The sequence below is a fragment of the Poromitra crassiceps genome (assembly GCF_964638095.1).
Source record: "Poromitra crassiceps genome assembly, chromosome: 13".
In the NCBI taxonomy this organism is placed as follows: Eukaryota; Metazoa; Chordata; class Actinopteri; order Beryciformes; family Melamphaidae; genus Poromitra; species Poromitra crassiceps.
The window spans coordinates 36,658,290-36,678,289 of NC_139644.1; the positions used below are offsets into that span (position 1 = coordinate 36,658,290).

Below are 20,000 nucleotides of genomic sequence, written 5' to 3' on the forward strand. Positions count from 1 at the left end.
CAGATGATGTAGCCTACATATAGCTTTAAACCAGATGATGTAGCCTACATATAGCTTTAAACCAGATGATGTAGCCTACATATAGCTTTAAACCAGATGATGTAGCCTACATATAGCTTTAAACCAGATGATGTAGCCTACATATAGCTTTAAACCAGATGATGTAGCCTACATATAGCTTTAAACCAGATGATGTAGCCTACATATAGCTTTAAACCAGATGATGTAGCCTACAGCTTTAAACCAGGCCGTCCTCACAAGGAGAACGACAACATTGGTCGATTTTAAAGGGGGTTAAAACTACCAATGTTTTCCAATGGGAACTTTTGCGGTCGTGTGATTAAGTGTGTGCATGTGGGCAGTGCATACGCCAGAGTCGGGAGCTGTAACCAGGAAGTAGCTGCACCCTCTGGCGGGCTTTAAGATAACGACAGTCTGATATTGAAATACTGTAGCTCATTGGGGTTGGTGGACTGGTAACTTCCTCGACTTTCAAGCGAGAGAGCAAGTGAGAGAGGCAGGTTTGCATCCCAACGTGGTCTGTTCTTATTACCATAACCTTAACTTTAACCAAGTTGTTTGAATTGCCTAAACTTAACCAAGCTGTTTCGCAAATTAACCAATGTGACGTGTTTCAAATTAACCATGTCCCACCTGCACAGAGACACCCCGTTACGCTCATATAGGTCGTTTTGGGAGTAATTGGAAATGAACTTATTCTGTCATTTCGGTATGAGGACATGTTGCTTTAAAGAAATTAATTCATAATTGTTTGTTGTGCTTTGATCAGGTTTAGGGACAGCAGCTATAACAGAAATATGGGTAGCACTTTACAATAAGGGTTGCTAAGGGAAGCGTAGCCTCCACCGGTCATGCAGGGGCGTACATCGCCGTTTTGCATAGATAGGCTCCATGACTGAAATCAATGTAACAACATTGTGTACCTGAGATCATTTATATTGAAATGAAAGTTAAGCTTTATTCGTTGATTATGAGCATGATAAGGTTGTTGGTTATAGTATGTCGTTATTAATGCGTTTGACTGAACTGCTGCTCTGCGATCAGCGATGAGAGCGCTCGACCAGGAGAGAGGCAGTCAGCCATACATGTGTGATAGTCTTAGATGTTCATGTTGCGCATCATGTCTATGATGTGTGTGTCTTACAGTGACTTATGAATAGTACAAGCGATGATCTATAGCGATGATCTTATCTCTCGGTTTGTATTTGGTGTATTAGTGATGTACTTACTGTATGTGCTGTATGTCTATCTTTCAGTTCAGAAGACAGGAGGTACCCAGCTCAAACTGCTCATGTCCTTCCCCAACTATGGACAAGCTCTGCTCAAACCCATGAAGTAAGACCACACTGTCCTAAGACTAACTGACCACACTGTCCTAAGACTAACTGACCACACTGTCCTAAGACTAACTGACCACGCTGTCCTAAGACTAACTGACCACGCTGTCCTAAGACTAACTGACCACGCTGTCCTAAGACTAACTGACCAAACTGTCCTAAGACTAACTGACCACACTGCCCTAAGACTAACTGACCACACTGTCCTAAGACTAACTGACCACACTGCCCTAAGACTAACTGACCACACTGTCCTAAGACTAACTGACCACACTGTCCTAAGACTAACTGACCGAGTGTGAGCTGTCATGTCTAGGCTTCTGTTGACATCCAGGCTGTCTGGATGACTGGTTGGCTGACTCACTGACTCAGTGTTTGTGTTGCTCCAAATCATTGATGGTGCCCATTAAATCACAAACACAATTGATTCATTTCACATCAAAACAATATATCCTGTATATATGATGTGTGCATTTGTTGTGCAGGCAGTCTAGAGAAGCTGAGACAGACGTCAACCTCTTCTACTTCTCAGACTTTGAAAGACACAACGGGGAGATTGCTGCCTTTCACCTGGACAGGTACATAGAGATCTCCCAGCAGGTCACATGCCCTCCACAGCCAATGAGTCCATTCCAGTCAAAGAGCCCCTAAAATTCTACTCAAAAACATTTTTTGAGCAATTCTAGAAGTACCTTTTCCTGAAGTAGCATGGCCTGTATTCCCATTTCTTTATTTTCCATCTCTCTCTTTCTCTCTCTCTCTCTCTCTCTCTCTCTCTCTCTCTCTCTCTCTCTCTCTCTCTCTCTCTCATCACAGATTGCTGGGTTTTAACAGGATCCCTCCCGTGGTTGGTCGACTCATCAATGTCACCACTGAGATCAGGGAGATCACCACTGACCGCAGGCTCTTGAGGACCTTCTTCAACTCACCTGGTGTGTATGTGTTTGTGTATGAGTATATCATATGTCTATCAGTATGCATCCACAAATTCATGGATTTCCCATTACAATGGCACATCAGAGACCTATTAGACCAGGCGGCAACAGCATGCAGACCCTAACCACTAAATGAAACCTTCTCTTCTGGCTCCCTCTAGCGGGGAATGTGTGCTTCTACGGCCAGTGTGAGTACTACTGTTCCACAGAGCATCCTGTGTGCGGTCAGCCCCACCTCCTGGAGGTTTCCCTGGCTGCCATGCTGCCTGACCTCACCCTGGCTCCACGCAGGTCCTGGAGGTCACCGTGGAGGCGCTCATACAGCCGCACCAAGCTGGCACCGTGGGTACACTGAAGGTCCCCATTAGATTTCTGATTCGATTCCATACAATATCAATTCAGTTAGGGATATTTCAGTTACAATGGTGCGTGGATATGAAAGAGATTCTCAGAGAACTGATGCTGTAAATTGTACAAGGAACCCTCTAACCTGGTGTATTATATATTAATGTTTACATTAAGAATTGACCTCAAAGCAGTTATATTAACATACTTTTTATTTAACATGACCAACACACTACAGGAGTCAAAACAATAGAGAGAGAGTGTGTGTGTGTGTGTGTGTGTGTGTGTGTGTGTGTGTGTGTGTGTGTGTGTGTGTGTGTGTGTGTGTGTGTGTGTGTGTGTGTGTGTGTGTGTGTGTGTGTGTGTGTGTGTGTGTGTGTGTGGGTGGGGGGGCGGGGTGGGGTGGGGTGGGGGGCATATACTATGTTAAAGGGTTGATCTTGGGATTTTAGGAATTGATATCGGATCATTCAAATGAAGATCGATTTGAATCATAAAATATATTTGATATATATTTACTCAGCCCTAGTTCCATGACACCTGAGATGAACTCCTTCACTCACTGTCACTGAACTGCTGTTCCCAGGTGGGAGAAGGACCCGGCTTATTGTGACACAGTGAAACAGACGCCTCCCTACAACTGTGGCTCCAGACTGGTGGATCTCATCGACATGGCCATACTGGACTTCCTCATGGGTCAGTCACTACATTTAATATGCTATACATTATTCATGAGATAGCTAGCCACTAGCCACTCAAAGCGACTAAAGGGGATGGAGCACAGTGAGGTGGGCACTGTCATAGCTAGCCTTTAGAGAAGATGAACTTATTTAGGTTTGTGGCATCTTGTAATTGTGGTGAGGTTGTATTTGTTGAGAAGTTGCTCCTTCCTTTATTGTATCTTGGGTACCGAAGATAAACTCCATGCTAAAACATTGAGTTGTAAACTGGTATTTATGTACTTATTATAATACAACAATGCCAGCCATATTTTCAACTTTTGAGTGTGCCGTTAAACCTTATACAAATGAGATAACGTGATATGTCCCGCCTTCATATGTTGGTTTCTAATCAGGATAGCATGGCATGGCCTACATGCAGCAACTTTTGACATACTCTCTATTATATGAATTCTATGTTTGAATGCCCCTGTAAATCTACTCAAGATGTTCTCATGCTGATGTGAGAGAAAAAAAAAAAAAATTCTAGAAATGTATGTCTACATTAGGGCATCTTATTTTGAATTCTACTACACATTCTCTACTATAGTCTAAACTCTGTTAGTAACCAAAAATGTTTCATTGAAAGGCAACATGGACAGACACCACTATGAGACATTTGAGAAGTTTGGCAATGAAACGTTTCTGCTGCATCTGGACAATGGACGGGCGTGAGTACCATCATCTTTCACAACAGCTCACACTGTGTGTTGACAATGAGATCACTTTTACAGCAATTATGATTGAACCTTTAGCCGCCATTAGTAGTAATACTCTCTTGAATGTTACACAGTACCATATTAGTGTTAGTAGTAATAGTCTCTTGAATGTTACACAGTACCATAGTAGTGTTAGTAGTAATAGTCTCTTGAATGTTACACAGTACCATATTAGTGTTAGTAGTAATACTCTCTTGAATGTTACACAGTACCATATTAGTGTTAGTAGTAATACTCTCTTGAATGTTACACAGTACCATATTAGTGTTTGTAGTAATACTCTCTTGAATGTTACACAGTACCATATTAGTGTTAGTAGTAATACTCTCTTGAATGTTACACAGTACCATATTAGTGTTAGTAGTAATACTCTCTTGAATGTTACACAGTACCATATTAGTGTTAGTAGTAATACTCTCTTGAATGTTACACAGTACCATATTAGTGTTAGTAGTATAATACTCTCTTGAATGTTACACAGTACCATATTAGTGTTAGTAGTAATACTCTCTTGAATGTTACACAGTACCATATTAGTGTTAGTAGTAATACTCTCTTGAATGTTACACAGTACCATAGTAGTGTTAGTAGTAATAGTCTCTTGAATGTTACACAGTACCATATTAGTGTTAGTAGTAATAGTCTCTTGAATGTTACACAGTACCATATTAGTGTTAGTAGTAATACTCTCTTGAATGTTACACAGTACCATATTAGTGTTAGTAGTAATACTCTCTTGAATGTTACACAGTACCATATTAGTGTTAGTAGTAATAGTCTCTTGAATGTTACACAGTACCATATTAGTGTTAGTAGTAATACTATCTTGAATGTTACACAGTACTATTAGTGTTAGTAGTAATACTATCTTGAATGTTACACAGTACCATATTAGTGTTAGTAGTAATACTCTCTTGAATGTTACACAGTACCATAGTAGTGTTAGTAGTAATAGTCTCTTGAATGTTACACAGTACCATAGTAGTGTTAGTAGTAATAGTCTCTTGAATGTTACACAGTACCATATTAGTGTTAGTAGTAATACTCTCTTGAATGTTACACAGTACCATATTAGTGTTAGTAGTAATACTATCTTGAATGTTACACAGTACCATATTAGTGTTAGTAGTAATACTCTCTTGAATGTTACACAGTACCATAGTGTTAGTAGTAATACTCTCTTGAATGTTACACAGTACCATATTAGTGTTAGTAGTAATACTATCTTGAATGTTACACAGTACCATAGTAGTGTTAGTAGTAATAGTCTCTTGAATGTTACACAGTACCATAGTAGTGTTAGTAGTAATAGTCTCTTGAATGTTACACAGTACCATATTAGTGTTAGTAGTAATACTCTCTTGAATGTTACACAGTACCATATTAGTGTTAGTAGTAATACTATCTTGAATGTTACACAGTACCATATTAGTGTTAGTAGTAATACTCTCTTGAATGTTACACAGTACCATAGTGTTAGTAGTAATACTCTCTTGAATGTTACACAGTACCATATTAGTGTTAGTAGTAATACTATCTTGAATGTTACACAGTACCATATTAGTGTTAGTAGTAATAGTCTCTTGAATGTTACACAGTACCATATTAGTGTTAGTAGTAATACTATCTTGAATGTTACACAGTACCATAGTGTTAGTAGTAATACTCTCTTGAATGTTACACAGTACCATATTAGTGTTAGTAGTAATACTATCTTGAATGTTACACAGTACCATATTAGTGTTAGTAGTAATACTATCTTGAATGTTACACAGTACCATATTAGTGTTAGTAGTAATACTATCTTGAATGTTACACAGTACCATATTAGTGTTAGTAGTAATACTCTCTTGAATGTTACACAGAGCCATATTAGTGTTAGTAGTAATAGTCTCTTGAATGTTACACAGTACCATATTAGTGTTAGTAGTAATACTATCTTGAATGTTACACAGTACCATATTAGTGTTAGTAGTAATACTCTCTTGAATGTTACACAGTACCATATTAGTGTTAGTAGTAATACTATCTTGAATGTTACACAGTACCATATTAGTGTTAGTAGTATTAGTCTCTTGAATGTTACACAGTACCATATTAGTGTTAGTAGTAATAGTCTCTTGAATGTTACACAGTACCATATTAGTGTTAGTAGTAATACTCTCTTGAATGTTACACAGTACCATATTAGTGTTAGTAGTAATACTCTCTTGAATGTTACACAGTACCATATTAGTGTTAGTAGTATAATACTCTCTTGAATGTTACACAGTACCATATTAGTGTTAGTAGTAATACTCTCTTGAATGTTACACAGTACCATATTAGCGTTAGTAGTAATACTCTCTTGAATGTTACACAGTACCATATTAGTGTTAGTAGTAATACTCTCTTGAATTTTACACAGTCCATATTAGTGTTAGTAGTAATACTCTCTTGAATGTTACACAGTACCATATTAGTGTTAGTAGTAATACTCTCTTGAATGTTACACAGTACCATATTAGTGTTAGTAGTAATACTATCTTGAATGTTACACAGTACCATATTAGTGTTAGTAGTATTAGTCTCTTGAATGTTACACAGTACCATATTAGTGTTAGTAGTAATAGTCTCTTGAATGTTACACAGTACCATATTAGTGTTAGTAGTAATACTCTCTTGAATGTTACACAGTACCATATTAGTGTTAGTAGTAATACTCTCTTGAATGTTACACAGTACCATATTAGTGTTAGTAGTATAATACTCTCTTGAATGTTACACAGTACCATATTAGTGTTAGTAGTAATACTCTCTTGAATGTTACACAGTACCATATTAGCGTTAGTAGTAATACTATCTTGAATGTTACACAGTACCATATTAGTGTTAGTAGTAATACTCTCTTGAATGTTACACAGTACCATATTAGTGTTAGTAGTAATACTCTCTTGAATGTTACACAGTACTATTAGTGTTAGTAGTAATAGTCTCTTGAATGTTACACAGTACCATATTAGTGTTAGTAGTAATACTATCTTGAATGTTACACAGTACTATTAGTGTTAGTAGTAATACTATCTTGAATGTTACACAGTACTATTAGTGTTAGTAGTAATACTATCTTGAATGTTACATAGTACCATATTAGTGTTAGTAGTAATACTCTCTTGAATGTTACACAGTCCATATTAGTGTTAGTAGTAATACTCTCTTGAATGTTACACAGTACCATGTGTTAAAACTTAAAAGTGTATTTTAAGTGGTGAAGGGTCATTTTTATGTAACTTGTCCAGACGGACAAACCCGTCTTTATTGTCACACGACAACCCAACACACACATGGTGCCAGCCACATACACATACACACCCACCCACACACACACACACACACACACACACACACACACACACACACACACATGCTGACGGTGGCCGGTGAAATAGTCTCTGCTTTTAACCCATCCAGGCTTGTCCTTCCTCCAACTGAAATGTTGTTGATGTTTTCCAGGTTTGGGCGTCACTCTCAGGACGAGCCCTCTATTCTAGCTCCTTTGCAACAGTGTTGCAGGTAAACAACAACAACAACAACAACAACAACAATAACCTTATACTTAACAGAAAACATAAAATTGTTGAGAAAAGAAATCGTGAAAATGAATCACAGTAAGAGGTCCTGCGCACTATCAAAATGAATGATGGGAGGAATGTAGGTAGCGGGGGGGCTTTAGCTCAGGAGGTAGAGCGGGTCGGCCAATGACGCAAGGGTTGGCGGTTCGATCCCCGCTCCCTCCCAGCTGCCGTCTTTGTGTCCCTGGGCAAGACACTTAACCCTCCTTGCCTCGTATGATTGGTATGAATGTAGACATGAATGATGGTGGTCGGAGGGGCCGTTGAGCGCCGATGTGTGGCTGCCACGCTTTCGAACCACCGGTACGAATGGTGTGAACGAATAATGATTCTGTGAAGCGCTTTGAGCACTTGGAAAGGTGCTATATAAATCCAATCATTATTATTATTATTAATGTGAGATATTGTTCCATTTCGTTCCAAAATGCAAAGTACAGCAAACATTTTATTCAGCCCAAAATCCATGAAGCCACATGTTAAGGTCACAGGTCAGGGTCACATGGTTTAGTTACTGTACATCAGTGGTACTCAACCTTTTCCCTACTCAAGAGCCACATTGACCAAAAAGAATCTTTGCAAGAGCCACAATCCAAAAAGGTCCCTTTCATCCCATTATTTATTCTCAGATTTCTATTGATTTATTGTAAGTAGGACTTAAAAGAGCCACAACTACCCATAAAGGAGCCGCATGTGACTGTAGAGCCTCAGGTCGAGTGTGGCACTGCTGTACATGATTCCAACATACCTCCATCTCCCACAGGTTAAAGTGAGCACTGCTACATGTCAGACTAAAAGCACATACACCTTAGTGAAACAGACTGGTGACAAATATTAATAACAAATGGAATTGTTAGAAAAACAAAATAGATGTTTTACATAAATAAGGCAAGACTTCATTGGGTCTTTTTCTAAGTCAGTATAACAGGTTATAATGGCCTATGTCAAGGGAATAAGAGAGAGGGACAGGATATAATTGTGTACTTTATTTTGATGTTCATAAATCTAATTTAGAAAAAGTTATGCAAATTATGGTTTATGATTTTCTTTTCAAAGGTCAAAAGTCAAATGATATCTTGACTCCATTACATGTCCTTACACCTTCCTTTGGCTCTCTCTCTCTCTCTCTCTCTCTCTCTCTCTCTTCCTCTTTCAATAACCACTTCTCCCCCCCTCCACATAGGATCCGTCGCTCCACCCTCCTCCGTTTGCATCTCTTGTCCCTTGCTGGATTCCTTCTGAGCGATGTGATGCGGGAGTCGTTGGCCCAGGATCCCCTGGCGGGCATGGCTCCCCTCCTCTCGGAATCGCACCTCTCGGCTTTGGACAGACGCCTAGCGACCGTCCTACAGGTGGTACGCACCTGCCAGGATCACCATGACGACCTCATCTACAATGACTTGGAGGGATATTACCAATACCCTGATTGAGGAGAATGCAATAAAAAGGCATAACGTTTGATGTATCTTTGTAGTAACTCATTATTTTGTCAGAATAGCAGATCTGTAGGTGAATAGGCCTAATTGTTCAGCTTAACGGTTACAGGAGACATTTTTACATCTAGGAAACATGAGATTCAGGGAGCTGATAGGATGACACAGATAGACAGTAAGGCCATTACCTTCGGTTACCTTTGGATTACATCTAATTATGGTTGCAAAATTCTAGGAATATTCAAGGTTGGAAACTTTCCATGGGAATTAACGGGAATATATGGGAATTAACAGGAATAAACTGGACATTTTGGGGTAATTTATATGAACTGTATTTACCTTGTCATATGACAAGGTAAATACAGTTAGTATAAATTACTCGAACATTTCCATTTTATTCCTGTTTATTCCCGTTAATTGAGAAGAAATAAAACATTTTATGTTTGGTTTTTGGTTTTGGTCCAAGTGAAATGTTATATGGTCTCCCCTGATTCTAAATATAGCTGAATCGCTTTGTGTGACAAAGTAAAACAGGGACATGACCCTGACCCTTACTTTAAACCAATCATGTCCCTCTGGCCCATCCATTCTAGCATTGAAGATTTTGCATGTTTCGCCATCAACAAATGCATTTAAAGGGGCTGTCGCTGGCACGCCGGGCCACAAAGGAGGGATAGAGAGAGAGGGAGAGAGAGGAAGGCTGAGAGACACTTGAAGAAAAGGGAGGGAGGGGTAGAGAGCGGGAGGGAAGTAGAGCGAGAGAGAGGGAGGGGGAGAGAGGGAAGGAGAGAGAAAGAGACAGGCAGGGAGAGAGCAAGAGAGAGGGGATGGAGAGAGAGACTGGGTGGGAGGAAAGAGAGAGACATCGAGAGAGCAAGAGAGAGAGTGAGGGGAAGAGAGGGAGTGAGAGAGAAAGAGCGAGGGAGGGAGAGAGCAATATCAAGGGAGGGAGAATGAGAGAGGGGGGGGGGGGAGAGAGTGGGTGGGAGGAAAGAGAGAGAGAGCGAGAGAGCAATAAAGAGAGGGAGGATAGAGGGAGAGGCAGGAGAGAGACTGGGTGGGAGAAGAGAAGAGAGAGATCTGGTGTCCAAACACGCAGAGAGCCATGGAGCTGTTAAATGTGGAACAACTAGGCTCCCCCACCCACATCATCATCCATACAGGAACCAATGACCTCAGAACACAGCAGGAAAAGGTGGCCACCAGCCTCCGTGCAGTGATTGAAAAGGCCTCTAGCAGCTTCCCCAACTCCCGGGTGATCATCTCCACCTTGCTGCAACGGAAAGACTTCCACCCAGACACCATCCACAAGATCAACGTCAGCATCTCCAGAGACTGCGCTCTCAAGCCAAATGTCCACCTGGCCAACCACCCAACCTTGGACCTGGGCAGCCTGCACGACAACGTCCACCTCCACAAACAGGCAGTCCCAACATTCGCCAGGACCCTGAAAGATGCCGCCCTCAACCGGAACCCCATCACCTCACACAGGACCAACAGACCAGCACTCACACCACCCAGACCAGGGCGGTACACCCTTGGACCTGCAGGAAGAGGCCCTCCACAGAGGCCAGAACACCTCCAGCAGACCCACGCACCCCACCACACACACCCTGCTCAGCACAGACCAACCCAGGGCAGCTACAGACCACCATTCCACAGCCCCCTCCAGAACAGGCCGGAGCCCCTCCTGCCAAGAATGCCATCCTACAACCCCCCCCACAACAAACCTGCACCCCTCTTCCCCCTCAACACAGCTCCACACCCACCACCAGGCAGCCCCAACTACGCCCAAGCTGTGAGCAGACCAGCGCAGCCCCCCACTCTCCCCACTTCTGCACCAGCTACATCACCCAGTGGACTGAAGAACATCGAGGAGATGCTGAACTTCCTCTGCTCCCATGTGATGGGAAACGGAGCTGAAAGGGTGATGTAGAACACTTACCACCGTAGCGTACGCGCATGCACGCACGCACGCGCGCACACACACACACAATGTGTGTGTGTGTAGGTGTGTGTGTGGGTGGGTGTGCGTGTGTATATATATATGTATGGGTGTGTAGGTATGTATATACGCACACATAATAACAATAATGACAAAAATAATAATAATTGGTAAACCTGACGTATGGTAAGGAAGTTGTTGTTTATCTCATTTTAAAAACAAAAAAAGACACTAATTCATGGAACTTAAGTGTTTTACTGTTGCATGTTGGAACATTCAAGGTCTACGGTCCTTTGCTTTTGGGACCAAGAGCAGGGACCCAGACTTCATTAGAGAACTAGGAGATCCAGATGTCATCGTTCTGCAAGAAACATGGAGTAGAGGAGAGGAGTCCACTGGCTGCCCCTCAGGGTACAGAGAAATAATAGTGCCGTCCACCAAACTAAAGGGAGTCACTCAGGGCAGAGACTCAGGAGGGATGCTGATCTGGTATAAAACACACCTTACACATTCCATTGACATAGTGAAAAAAGGAGACTTCTCGATTTGGCTCAAAATTAAAAAATAAATTATTTCGGTCGAAGAAAATGTATTCCTATGTGCAACATACATCCCTCCATCAGAATCCCCATACTATAAGGAAGAGAGTTTCTCCACGCTAGAGGATGACATCAGTCATTACCAGGCCCAGGGTAAAGTGTTGATCTGTGGAGACCTCAATGCCAGAACAGGCACAGCGCCTGACAACATCAGCAACCAGGGGGACAAACATGTGCCAGACATCAGCATCCCCCTGCCCTCATACCCCCCCAGAAACAATTATGACAAAACAACCAATCAAAATGGAAGACAACTATTGCAGCTCTGTCGATCACTGGGTCTGTACATAGCCAATGGAAGGCTACGAGGGGACTCGTATGGGAGATACACACATTGCTCTCATCTTGGCAGTAGCACTGTTGACTACATGCTAACAGACATAGATCCAGTGCACCTCAGGGCATTCACAGTCAGTCCCTTAACACCCCTATCGGACCACAGCAAAATCACCCTGTATCTAAAACAGACTCAAACTCACCACATAGCAGAGAAGGGCAGTAAACTACACAGAGCTGAACAACCTTACAAATGGTCTGAAAACAGCAAAGATCATTACCAGCAGGCAATTGGCAACAACAAAATTCAAGCATCACTAAACAAATTCCTCACTCAAACATATCCCCAAAACAAAGATGGAGTAAATTTGGCAGTGAGGGATATAAACTCCATCTTCTACAACCTGGCCACCTTGTCTAACCTAAAGAAATCACAAAAGCCCCAAAACAAAAAGGTTAATGACGACAAATGGTTTGATTCTGAATGCAAACATCTAAGAAAAGCAGTCAGGAAACTATCGAACCAAAAACACAGAGAACCAGACAACCAGCAGGTCCGGCATCAATACTGGCAAACCCTAAAACAATACCATCACACCATCAGATCAAAGAAGGCACAACACATCAAAAAACAACTCACTGTAATGGAGGAAGCTATAGACTCTAACAAATTCTGGGAAAATTGGAAGCACTTAAACAAACCACACAAAGAAGAATTAGCAATCCAAAATGGAGATACTTGGAAGAAACACTTTGAGAAATTATACAGAGAAATCACACCCAATTCGGCCCAAAAAGATATATATAAAAAACTAGAACTTTTAGAACCAATCATTAAAGATCAACAAAACCCCTTAGACTTTCCAATTACAGAAGGAGAACTGCAAGACAAAATCAAGGCTCTACAACCCAAAAAGGCCTGTGGTGTTGATGGTATATTAAACGAAATGATTAAATACGCTGACAATACCTTCCACATGGCCCTGCTGAAACTATTTAACATGGTGATGAGCGTAGGCTACTTCCCTGACATCTGGAACCAAGGACTAATAACACCCATCTTTAAAAAAGGGGACAAATTTGACCCCAACAATTATAGAGGGATATGTGTTAGCAGCAACCTGGGGAAGATGTTCTGCTCAATTATCAACAATAGACTACAACAATTCCTCAGTGACCACAATATCCTGAGGAAAAGCCAAATCGGATTCCTACAGAACCATCGAACAACTGACCACATTTACACCCTCCACACCCTCATAGAAAAACATGTAAATCAAAATAAATCAAAAATTTTCTCCTGCTTCATAGATTTTGAAAAGGCCTTCGACTCAATTTGGCATGAAGGTCTCCTACTCAGACTATTAGAAAGTGGGGTGGGAGGTAAAACATACGACATCATCAAAACAATGTACCTCAACAATAAATGTGCAGTCAAAATAGACAATAGTAGAACAGATTTCTTTCCCCAAAGCCGAGGAGTGATGCAAGGAAACAGCCTCAGTCCAACGCTATTCAATATTTATATCAATGAATTGGCAAAAACACTGGAGGACTCATCTGCTCCCGGCCTCACCCTCAACAACACAGAGATCAAATGTCTCCTGTACGCGGATGACCTGGTGCTGCTGTCTAACTCCAAGGAGGGCCTACAGCAGCTCCTAGATCATCTGCAGCAGTTCTGTCAGACCTGGGCCCTGACAGTCAACATAAAAAAGACTAAGATCATGGTGTTCCAGAAAAGATCCAGGTGTCAGGGAAACAGACTCCAGTTTGTCCTGGGCTCCACCACCATAGAGCACACAAACACATACACTTATTTAGGACTAAAACTCAGCTCTACAGGGAACTTCAACATGGCTGTGAATGACCTGAGGGAAAAGGCAAGAAGGGCTTTTTACGCCATCCGGAAATCCATCCAAATTAATATCCCAATCCGAATCTGGCTCAAAATTTTCAAAACAGTAATCCAACCAATCGCCCTATATGGTAGTGAGGTATGGGGCCCACTAGCAAACCAGGAATTCTCTAACTGGGACAAACACCAAATTGAGATCCTTCACACTGAATTTTGTAGATTCATCCTAAAAGTACAAAGAAAAACCCCAAATAATGCATGCAGAGCGGAACTTGGCCAATTCCCTCTTCTAATTGACATTCAAAAGAGAGCCATTACATTCTACAGACACCTCAAAACTAGTGACCCCTCCTCCTACCATCACCAAGCCTTACAAAGCCAAGAAGAGCGCATAGAGAGGAGCCCCCTCAGCCAGCTGGTCCTGAGACTGACTCCCAACCCCCCCCAGCATCAGAACAGCCCTCAGTCTACCCGGCCCAACCAAATTATCACAAATCAAAAAGAAAACTATATTACCTATTGGAAGAATACCACAAAAACCCAAAGTAAACTAGATTGCTATTTGGCCCTAAATCGAGACTACACGGTGGCAGACTACCTGACCACTATTACTGACCCAAAAATGAGGAAGACATTGACCAGGTACAGACTCAGTGATCATAGCCTGGCAATAGAAACAGGCAGACACCGACAGACCTGGCTACCCAGAGAGGAGAGGCTGTGTTCACTCTGCTCCCAAGGAGAGGTGGAGACAGAGCTACACTTCCTGTTAAAATGTGACAAATATAAAGATATTAGAGCGTCATTCACCCCCCAAATTAACCGGATATACAAAGAATTCGAAAATGTCACAGACACATCTGCACTCCAATACCTCCTTGGAGAGAAACCCGAATGCACCGTCTTAGCAGCCCATTATGTGTGGAGCTGCCAGCAGCTGAGGGACAGCCAGTGGACAGGAGAGCCGTCCACATCTGGCTGAATTAGCTAGCTTAGTGATTGTTTTTATTTTATTGCTTTTACTGCTTTTTATTGCTTTGATTTAATCTTTTATTTTATCATATTTTACTTAGGTCACAGTTTTGTGACCTATAATTAATGAGTAACAAAATGTCTTGTTTTTGCTTATTGCTTATATTATATTAATATTTTATTCTATTCTATCTTATTCTATTATATTTTATTCTTTTTTGCTTTGTTTTGTTTTTCACTCTCTTCTGAAGATTTCAAAATAACAACGGTTATTTACAGATTCTGTGAATTTTTGTTAATATACTGTAATTGCTCACTATTTTGCACTATCACCATTTAACTGCCTATTTATTACAGTTCTGTTATTATTCTGTATAGATCCCGGTCAACAATGGTCTTCTATTGTACTCTATACTATCACATTCCATTTAATTTTCTTCTATCTTCCTTTTTGAATATCTTCAGATTTGGTGATTTATGTTACTGGGTAACAAAATGTCTTGTTTTCTGTTTTTGATTCTTTGTAACTGTAAGTGTTGCTAATGTATGCTTTGGCAATGTAAGATATGCACCTTATCATGCCAATAAAGCCCTTTGAATTGAATTGAATTGAGAGAGAGATCTCAGACAGGCTTGAGGCCTCAAGAAAAAAGTGATAAGAGACAGAGGGGAGATTGGACCTTCTTAACTGATGTGAGGTGTTGGAGTTCCATTGTTTTGACACCTCCTGAAGTGAATAACCATCTCCTTTGTCTTAAAGGTGTTAAGGACTGTCCTTCCCACCAATCAGCCATATTCTACCTCAAGCCTGTCGGCCGTCTCATCATCGCTTGTCTCGATAGAAATACAATGATCTTTATTGTCATTGTACTCAGTTACAATGAAATTCTACCTGTGTAGGCCGTCTGAAATCAACCCAACTTGTCGTAGTGCAAAAGAGTTCGAGGGATGTTAGCAACAATAGTCATTCAGACACTTCGGCAATAGAATAGAATTGATGTCTCTCTCTATATAGGTCACTATGACATTTTCTGACTCACATTGATTGACTGCGCTAGAGAATATATTATCCGCCTTCTGTCACTTTTCAATCATTTGATCAACCAAAAAATATTCCCCAAAATGTATTTGACAGGCCAAGTCCCACCCCCTTGAAGTTTGATCTTTCCGGAAGTTCTGCCTACTTTATTGATGGATATAATTGGATTGATGCAGGTGTCATATGTGTGTCATGTGACATGAGTGTAATATGTCCATGTTAGAAAAGTTATTTTGAAAGCTTGTTTGAATTATGTCTGCCCAATGTGTCATGTCTGACATAATGGTGATGACATGAGCATCGCATCATGTGATGGTGAAGTCCACGTGATGTGTGTAACATCGTGAGCTATTTTGTGTCGAAAAGGCAGGGTAAACAGGTACAAGCAAAACCTCAATGAGGGTTTCCAACTTCCCCCTCATTAAGGTTTTGCTGTTATCATTATATAAGGATTTTTCGAAATGTCTATGGAGAAAATAAATGGGGAACTCAGTCGTCCAGCAGATGGTGCTGTTTGTCTCAGTACGTCTGACATAATAACACCCGCCCATATCAGATCTCCGCCCCATTCCGCGGGCCGATGACCATTGGTCCGGTGTGTTGACCACTGACCGACCGGCCAGTGACAAGTGTCCTCCCCTCTCCCCTCCCCCTGTCTGCAACTGGTCAGATGGTCACAAGCAGTTGTAGTCCATAGTTGTTTTAGTCCATAGTTGTAGTCCCATATACAGTCAATGCAATTATAGACCACAAAATAGTTTCACTTTCTAAAGTACGTCACTAGAGGAGCCGCGAGAAATCTGAGAGCCTCGGATTGGTCTCGCAGTGGCACACTGGAAAAGCTGTGAATAGTGGGCGACTTTCGCCTGCTCTTGGGAATCAGCCGCTTTATTTTTGTTTTGATCCCTGATAGAAAGACTACAGACTATTCCTGATACTGCTGTTTTCGTTCGCCGCAAACCACTGCTGCTTTTGCGTGCTGTTCTGACGTCGCTGGGTCCGCATACGGATACTGAGTGAGGCTCATATTGTGGATAGGAGAGGCGTGTAGCAGCGCTCATATGAGATGGACGACCCGCTGAAGTTTCTGGAGCCTGGAGAACTCCTGCAGTTTTTCCACCGTAAAAAGACCGAGATGTCGTGCATGGAGAACCCGCACACGTTCCTCAACCAGCTGAGGGATCACAACCTGATCCCGGAAGACAGGTACAAGGTGAGCTAACGCCTTACTGAGCGGTTATTACACATATTTAATATAGTACACTCAGTCAGTGGTACACCCACGCCTCTCGTCAGAAGCAGTGTGTTTGAATGATGGCGCCGCTTCTGCCTGCTGCACTTGCGTAGTAGTATGCATAGATAAGATAGACCGTAGCCTACAGTAGGCTAGCTCGTACAGAGCCCTGCCTTTCACTCTCCCTTTCACACACCGTCATTAGTAGGCTACCTAGCTGGTTTGATGATGCACTTGGGACGGCTAAGGAATGTTTCAGGAGCAAGTTAAATGCTATGGTAGCTGAGATAACCACCCTATGTGAAAACATGTTCTTAAACATTTAGGCTATCTGTAATTCTTTACTCTAAAAAATAAACTGGAAAATGGTGAGGTGTTGTTATTATAGGTTAGGCTATTATGCAGCTTTGTCTGCCCCACTTGAGACCAAATTGGGTCTCTCATGTGGCTCATGAACTAGTAAATGAGGAAGTAAGGTCCTGCAAGTTTTTTTTAAAGAATCAAATTGTACATCATCAGCATTATTCTAGCATTCAAAAGTAGAGCGAGACCCCTTCCTGGCTGTTCATTGGCTAATGAGTCACGCATTTTCAGTCACATGCAATCTGTTTCTCTCAACTTCAGCGGTAAAACTAATTTTGACCAGTATTTGTGTATTATAACACTATTCCCTATAATAATTCCGATGATCTTACATCGCCGGGCTCCAAAATTCATAATATTGTGTACTAAGCCAGATGAATAGTTCAGCACAAATCAGAATTCAGTCATTACATGAACTCCACTGAGCCACACAGAGCCACCCCCCTGTTCATCACAGCCTGATCTCAAACGATGTAAAATGTCCATCAGATCAGATTTATCCAAGCAGCTCCTGTTTATCCAAAAGTCATTTACCTGATTGTACTGTATTTACCTCATTATCGTTATATATTATATTATTCAGTGTTTTCCTTACTGACAATGCTTTGATCGCTCGTGCTACGGCACTGAGCTATTCCTTTAATTGTTGTTAGATAGATACTTTATTGATCCTTTGCAGGAAATTCATGTGTCACGTAATGCAGCTACATTCAACATGTCAGGACAAAAACAGGAAAAACATGAGGACATTGAAACATGTAGCAAGGCACACAGAAAGTACTGTCAAGTACTAAGAAAAAGAAAAAGGTGCAGCAATAATAATGTTAATAATAATACTAGAGTGCATTTTTTTTTGCATAAAGTGACTTACAGTATCTAGATAAAGAACAGGCACCGCTGGCCATCAAGATAAAAATACAATATACCGGTAAGCAGCAACACCCACACACAAGCACGCGTGCACACACACACACACACACACACACACACACACACACACACACACACACACACACACACACACACACACACACACACACACACACACACACACACACACACACACACACACACACACACACACAGTAAAAACATACCCCCCCCGGTACATTGCACAAATATCTAAAGTGCAGGGAAGTGCATATATGCACAGCATATAGAGACATTATTTGATGTGTTGATTAAACAACCTGATGGCAGCTATCAGGAAGGACTTTCCTGTAACGCTCAGTGCTGCACTTGGGTGGGATCAGCCTACGACCGAAGGTGCTCAGCCGAACCACCTCCAGGGCTCTTGTTGTTATTGCGTGAAACAGTACAGTAAGTTGATTAAGAAGCTGAATGATTCATTCCTCTCCACCATGTTTTCCGTGTGTGCAGAAGGTGATTCGCATAAAGAACAAAGAGAACATGAGGAACGGCCTATACGGAGTCCTGGACTGGCTGGAGAGCACGCGACCGGAGCACATCCAGCTGTTCTGGACCTGTGTCTTCGAGGAGAGCATCATGAAGCAGTACCGCACCCTGCGAATGCTGCGCAACAACCTCATGGACGGTCAGCTCAGTTTTAGATGAGGATGATGATGTCGACGAAGGTTTTAGTTTTGTGGTTTGTTGACTAGGCGTGTTTGTAGGCTTGTTTTCTGCAATGAATTTGATTCGATGGTTGATTATGATACTGGTGATCATTATGATGTTGATGGTAAGGATGATGAAAGTGAGAATGCATGGTGACTGTGTGGTTAGTGATGACTAATATGATGTCGTTGACGGTATTATGATGAAGATTATTGTAATGATCATTTTTGTGGCAGATATTAGCCCCTTTCACAGAAACTGTAAGCAGGAAGTAAAGCAGGTGTAAGTAGTAACCAATAACATTGAGTGCCCTGGCACTGGAACACCTAAATCAGGGGTGGACACATTTTTTCCCCCAGAGGGCCATACTGACTTACATAAAGTAAGCGAAGGGCCACACATTGGACTGATAACTGCCAACAACACTCTTGATTTTCGTGGGACTCTCTATTTTTAACCCTCTCTCCCGCTGTGATTGGTCATTTCTCCTGTTAATCTCCTGATAGCATAGCGATACAAATCAAATGGCTGTAGCGGATGAGATTTATTAACGTAATGCTGTCTTTTATTGACTTTTTGTCGGTTGTTTTGTTTGTTTTCCTTTGAGGACGTTGGGGGCCGGATTGAGATGGTCCAGGGGCCGGGGCCGGCCCTGGGGCCGCATTTTGCCCATGTGTGAGGTCCTAAATGGAATGGAGCAATCATTAATGTTATTGGTTACACCTGCTTTACCGCATCAAAAAGGGTTGTTGTGAAATGCGTCTGGAGGATGATTATTGATGGATGATGATGCTGAGTAGGAGGATAACAACAGTGGAGGTAGTGATTGTGCTTGCGATGTTAATGATGACAATGACACGGACACATCGACAACTGCTCACAGGGTCCTTCCAGTTTTCCAGCAAACTACCGGAGAGGGAGAGGGTGCAAAAGGACGAGAGCGAAGGGAAGAAAAGGAAGGAGCCTGCAGAAGATGAGGGGGGAGAGGGCGAGGAAGTGAAGCCGGGGAAAAAGAAGAA

At 41.8% G+C, this 20,000-nt stretch overlaps 2 protein-coding genes across 4 annotated transcripts in view; both read left to right on the forward strand.

The window, feature by feature from the left end:
* LOC310788661 (extracellular serine/threonine protein kinase FAM20C-like) overlaps positions 1-9,114 on the forward strand; it is a gene marked incomplete at both ends in the record, with an annotated part of 13,512 nt that extends 4,398 nt beyond the window's left edge. The window contains 8 exons of the mRNA XM_083650198.1: positions 1,278-1,356; positions 1,844-1,936; positions 2,175-2,290; positions 2,455-2,635; positions 3,225-3,334; positions 3,947-4,028; positions 7,569-7,628; positions 8,868-9,114. Coding sequence (XP_083506324.1) covers positions 1,278-1,356; positions 1,844-1,936; positions 2,175-2,290; positions 2,455-2,635; positions 3,225-3,334; positions 3,947-4,028; positions 7,569-7,628; positions 8,868-9,114 — 968 coding nt within the window. The remainder of the gene's footprint in view (positions 1-1,277; positions 1,357-1,843; positions 1,937-2,174; positions 2,291-2,454; positions 2,636-3,224; positions 3,335-3,946; positions 4,029-7,568; positions 7,629-8,867) is intronic.
* Positions 9,115-16,627: 7,513 nt separating this feature from the next.
* The window catches only part of sp100.1 (SP110 nuclear antigen, tandem duplicate 1), a 13,513-nt gene continuing 10,140 nt past the window's right edge, over positions 16,628-20,000 (forward strand). For all 3 annotated transcript variants that reach the window (XM_083650194.1, XM_083650195.1, XM_083650196.1), the window contains exons 1-3: positions 16,628-17,019; positions 18,784-18,958; positions 19,865-20,000. The exon at positions 19,865-20,000 is cut by the window's right edge and continues 110 nt beyond it. In XM_083650194.1, the coding sequence (XP_083506320.1) occupies positions 16,873-17,019; positions 18,784-18,958; positions 19,865-20,000 (458 nt within the window). In that variant the 5' untranslated portion in view covers positions 16,628-16,872. The remainder of the gene's footprint in view (positions 17,020-18,783; positions 18,959-19,864) is intronic.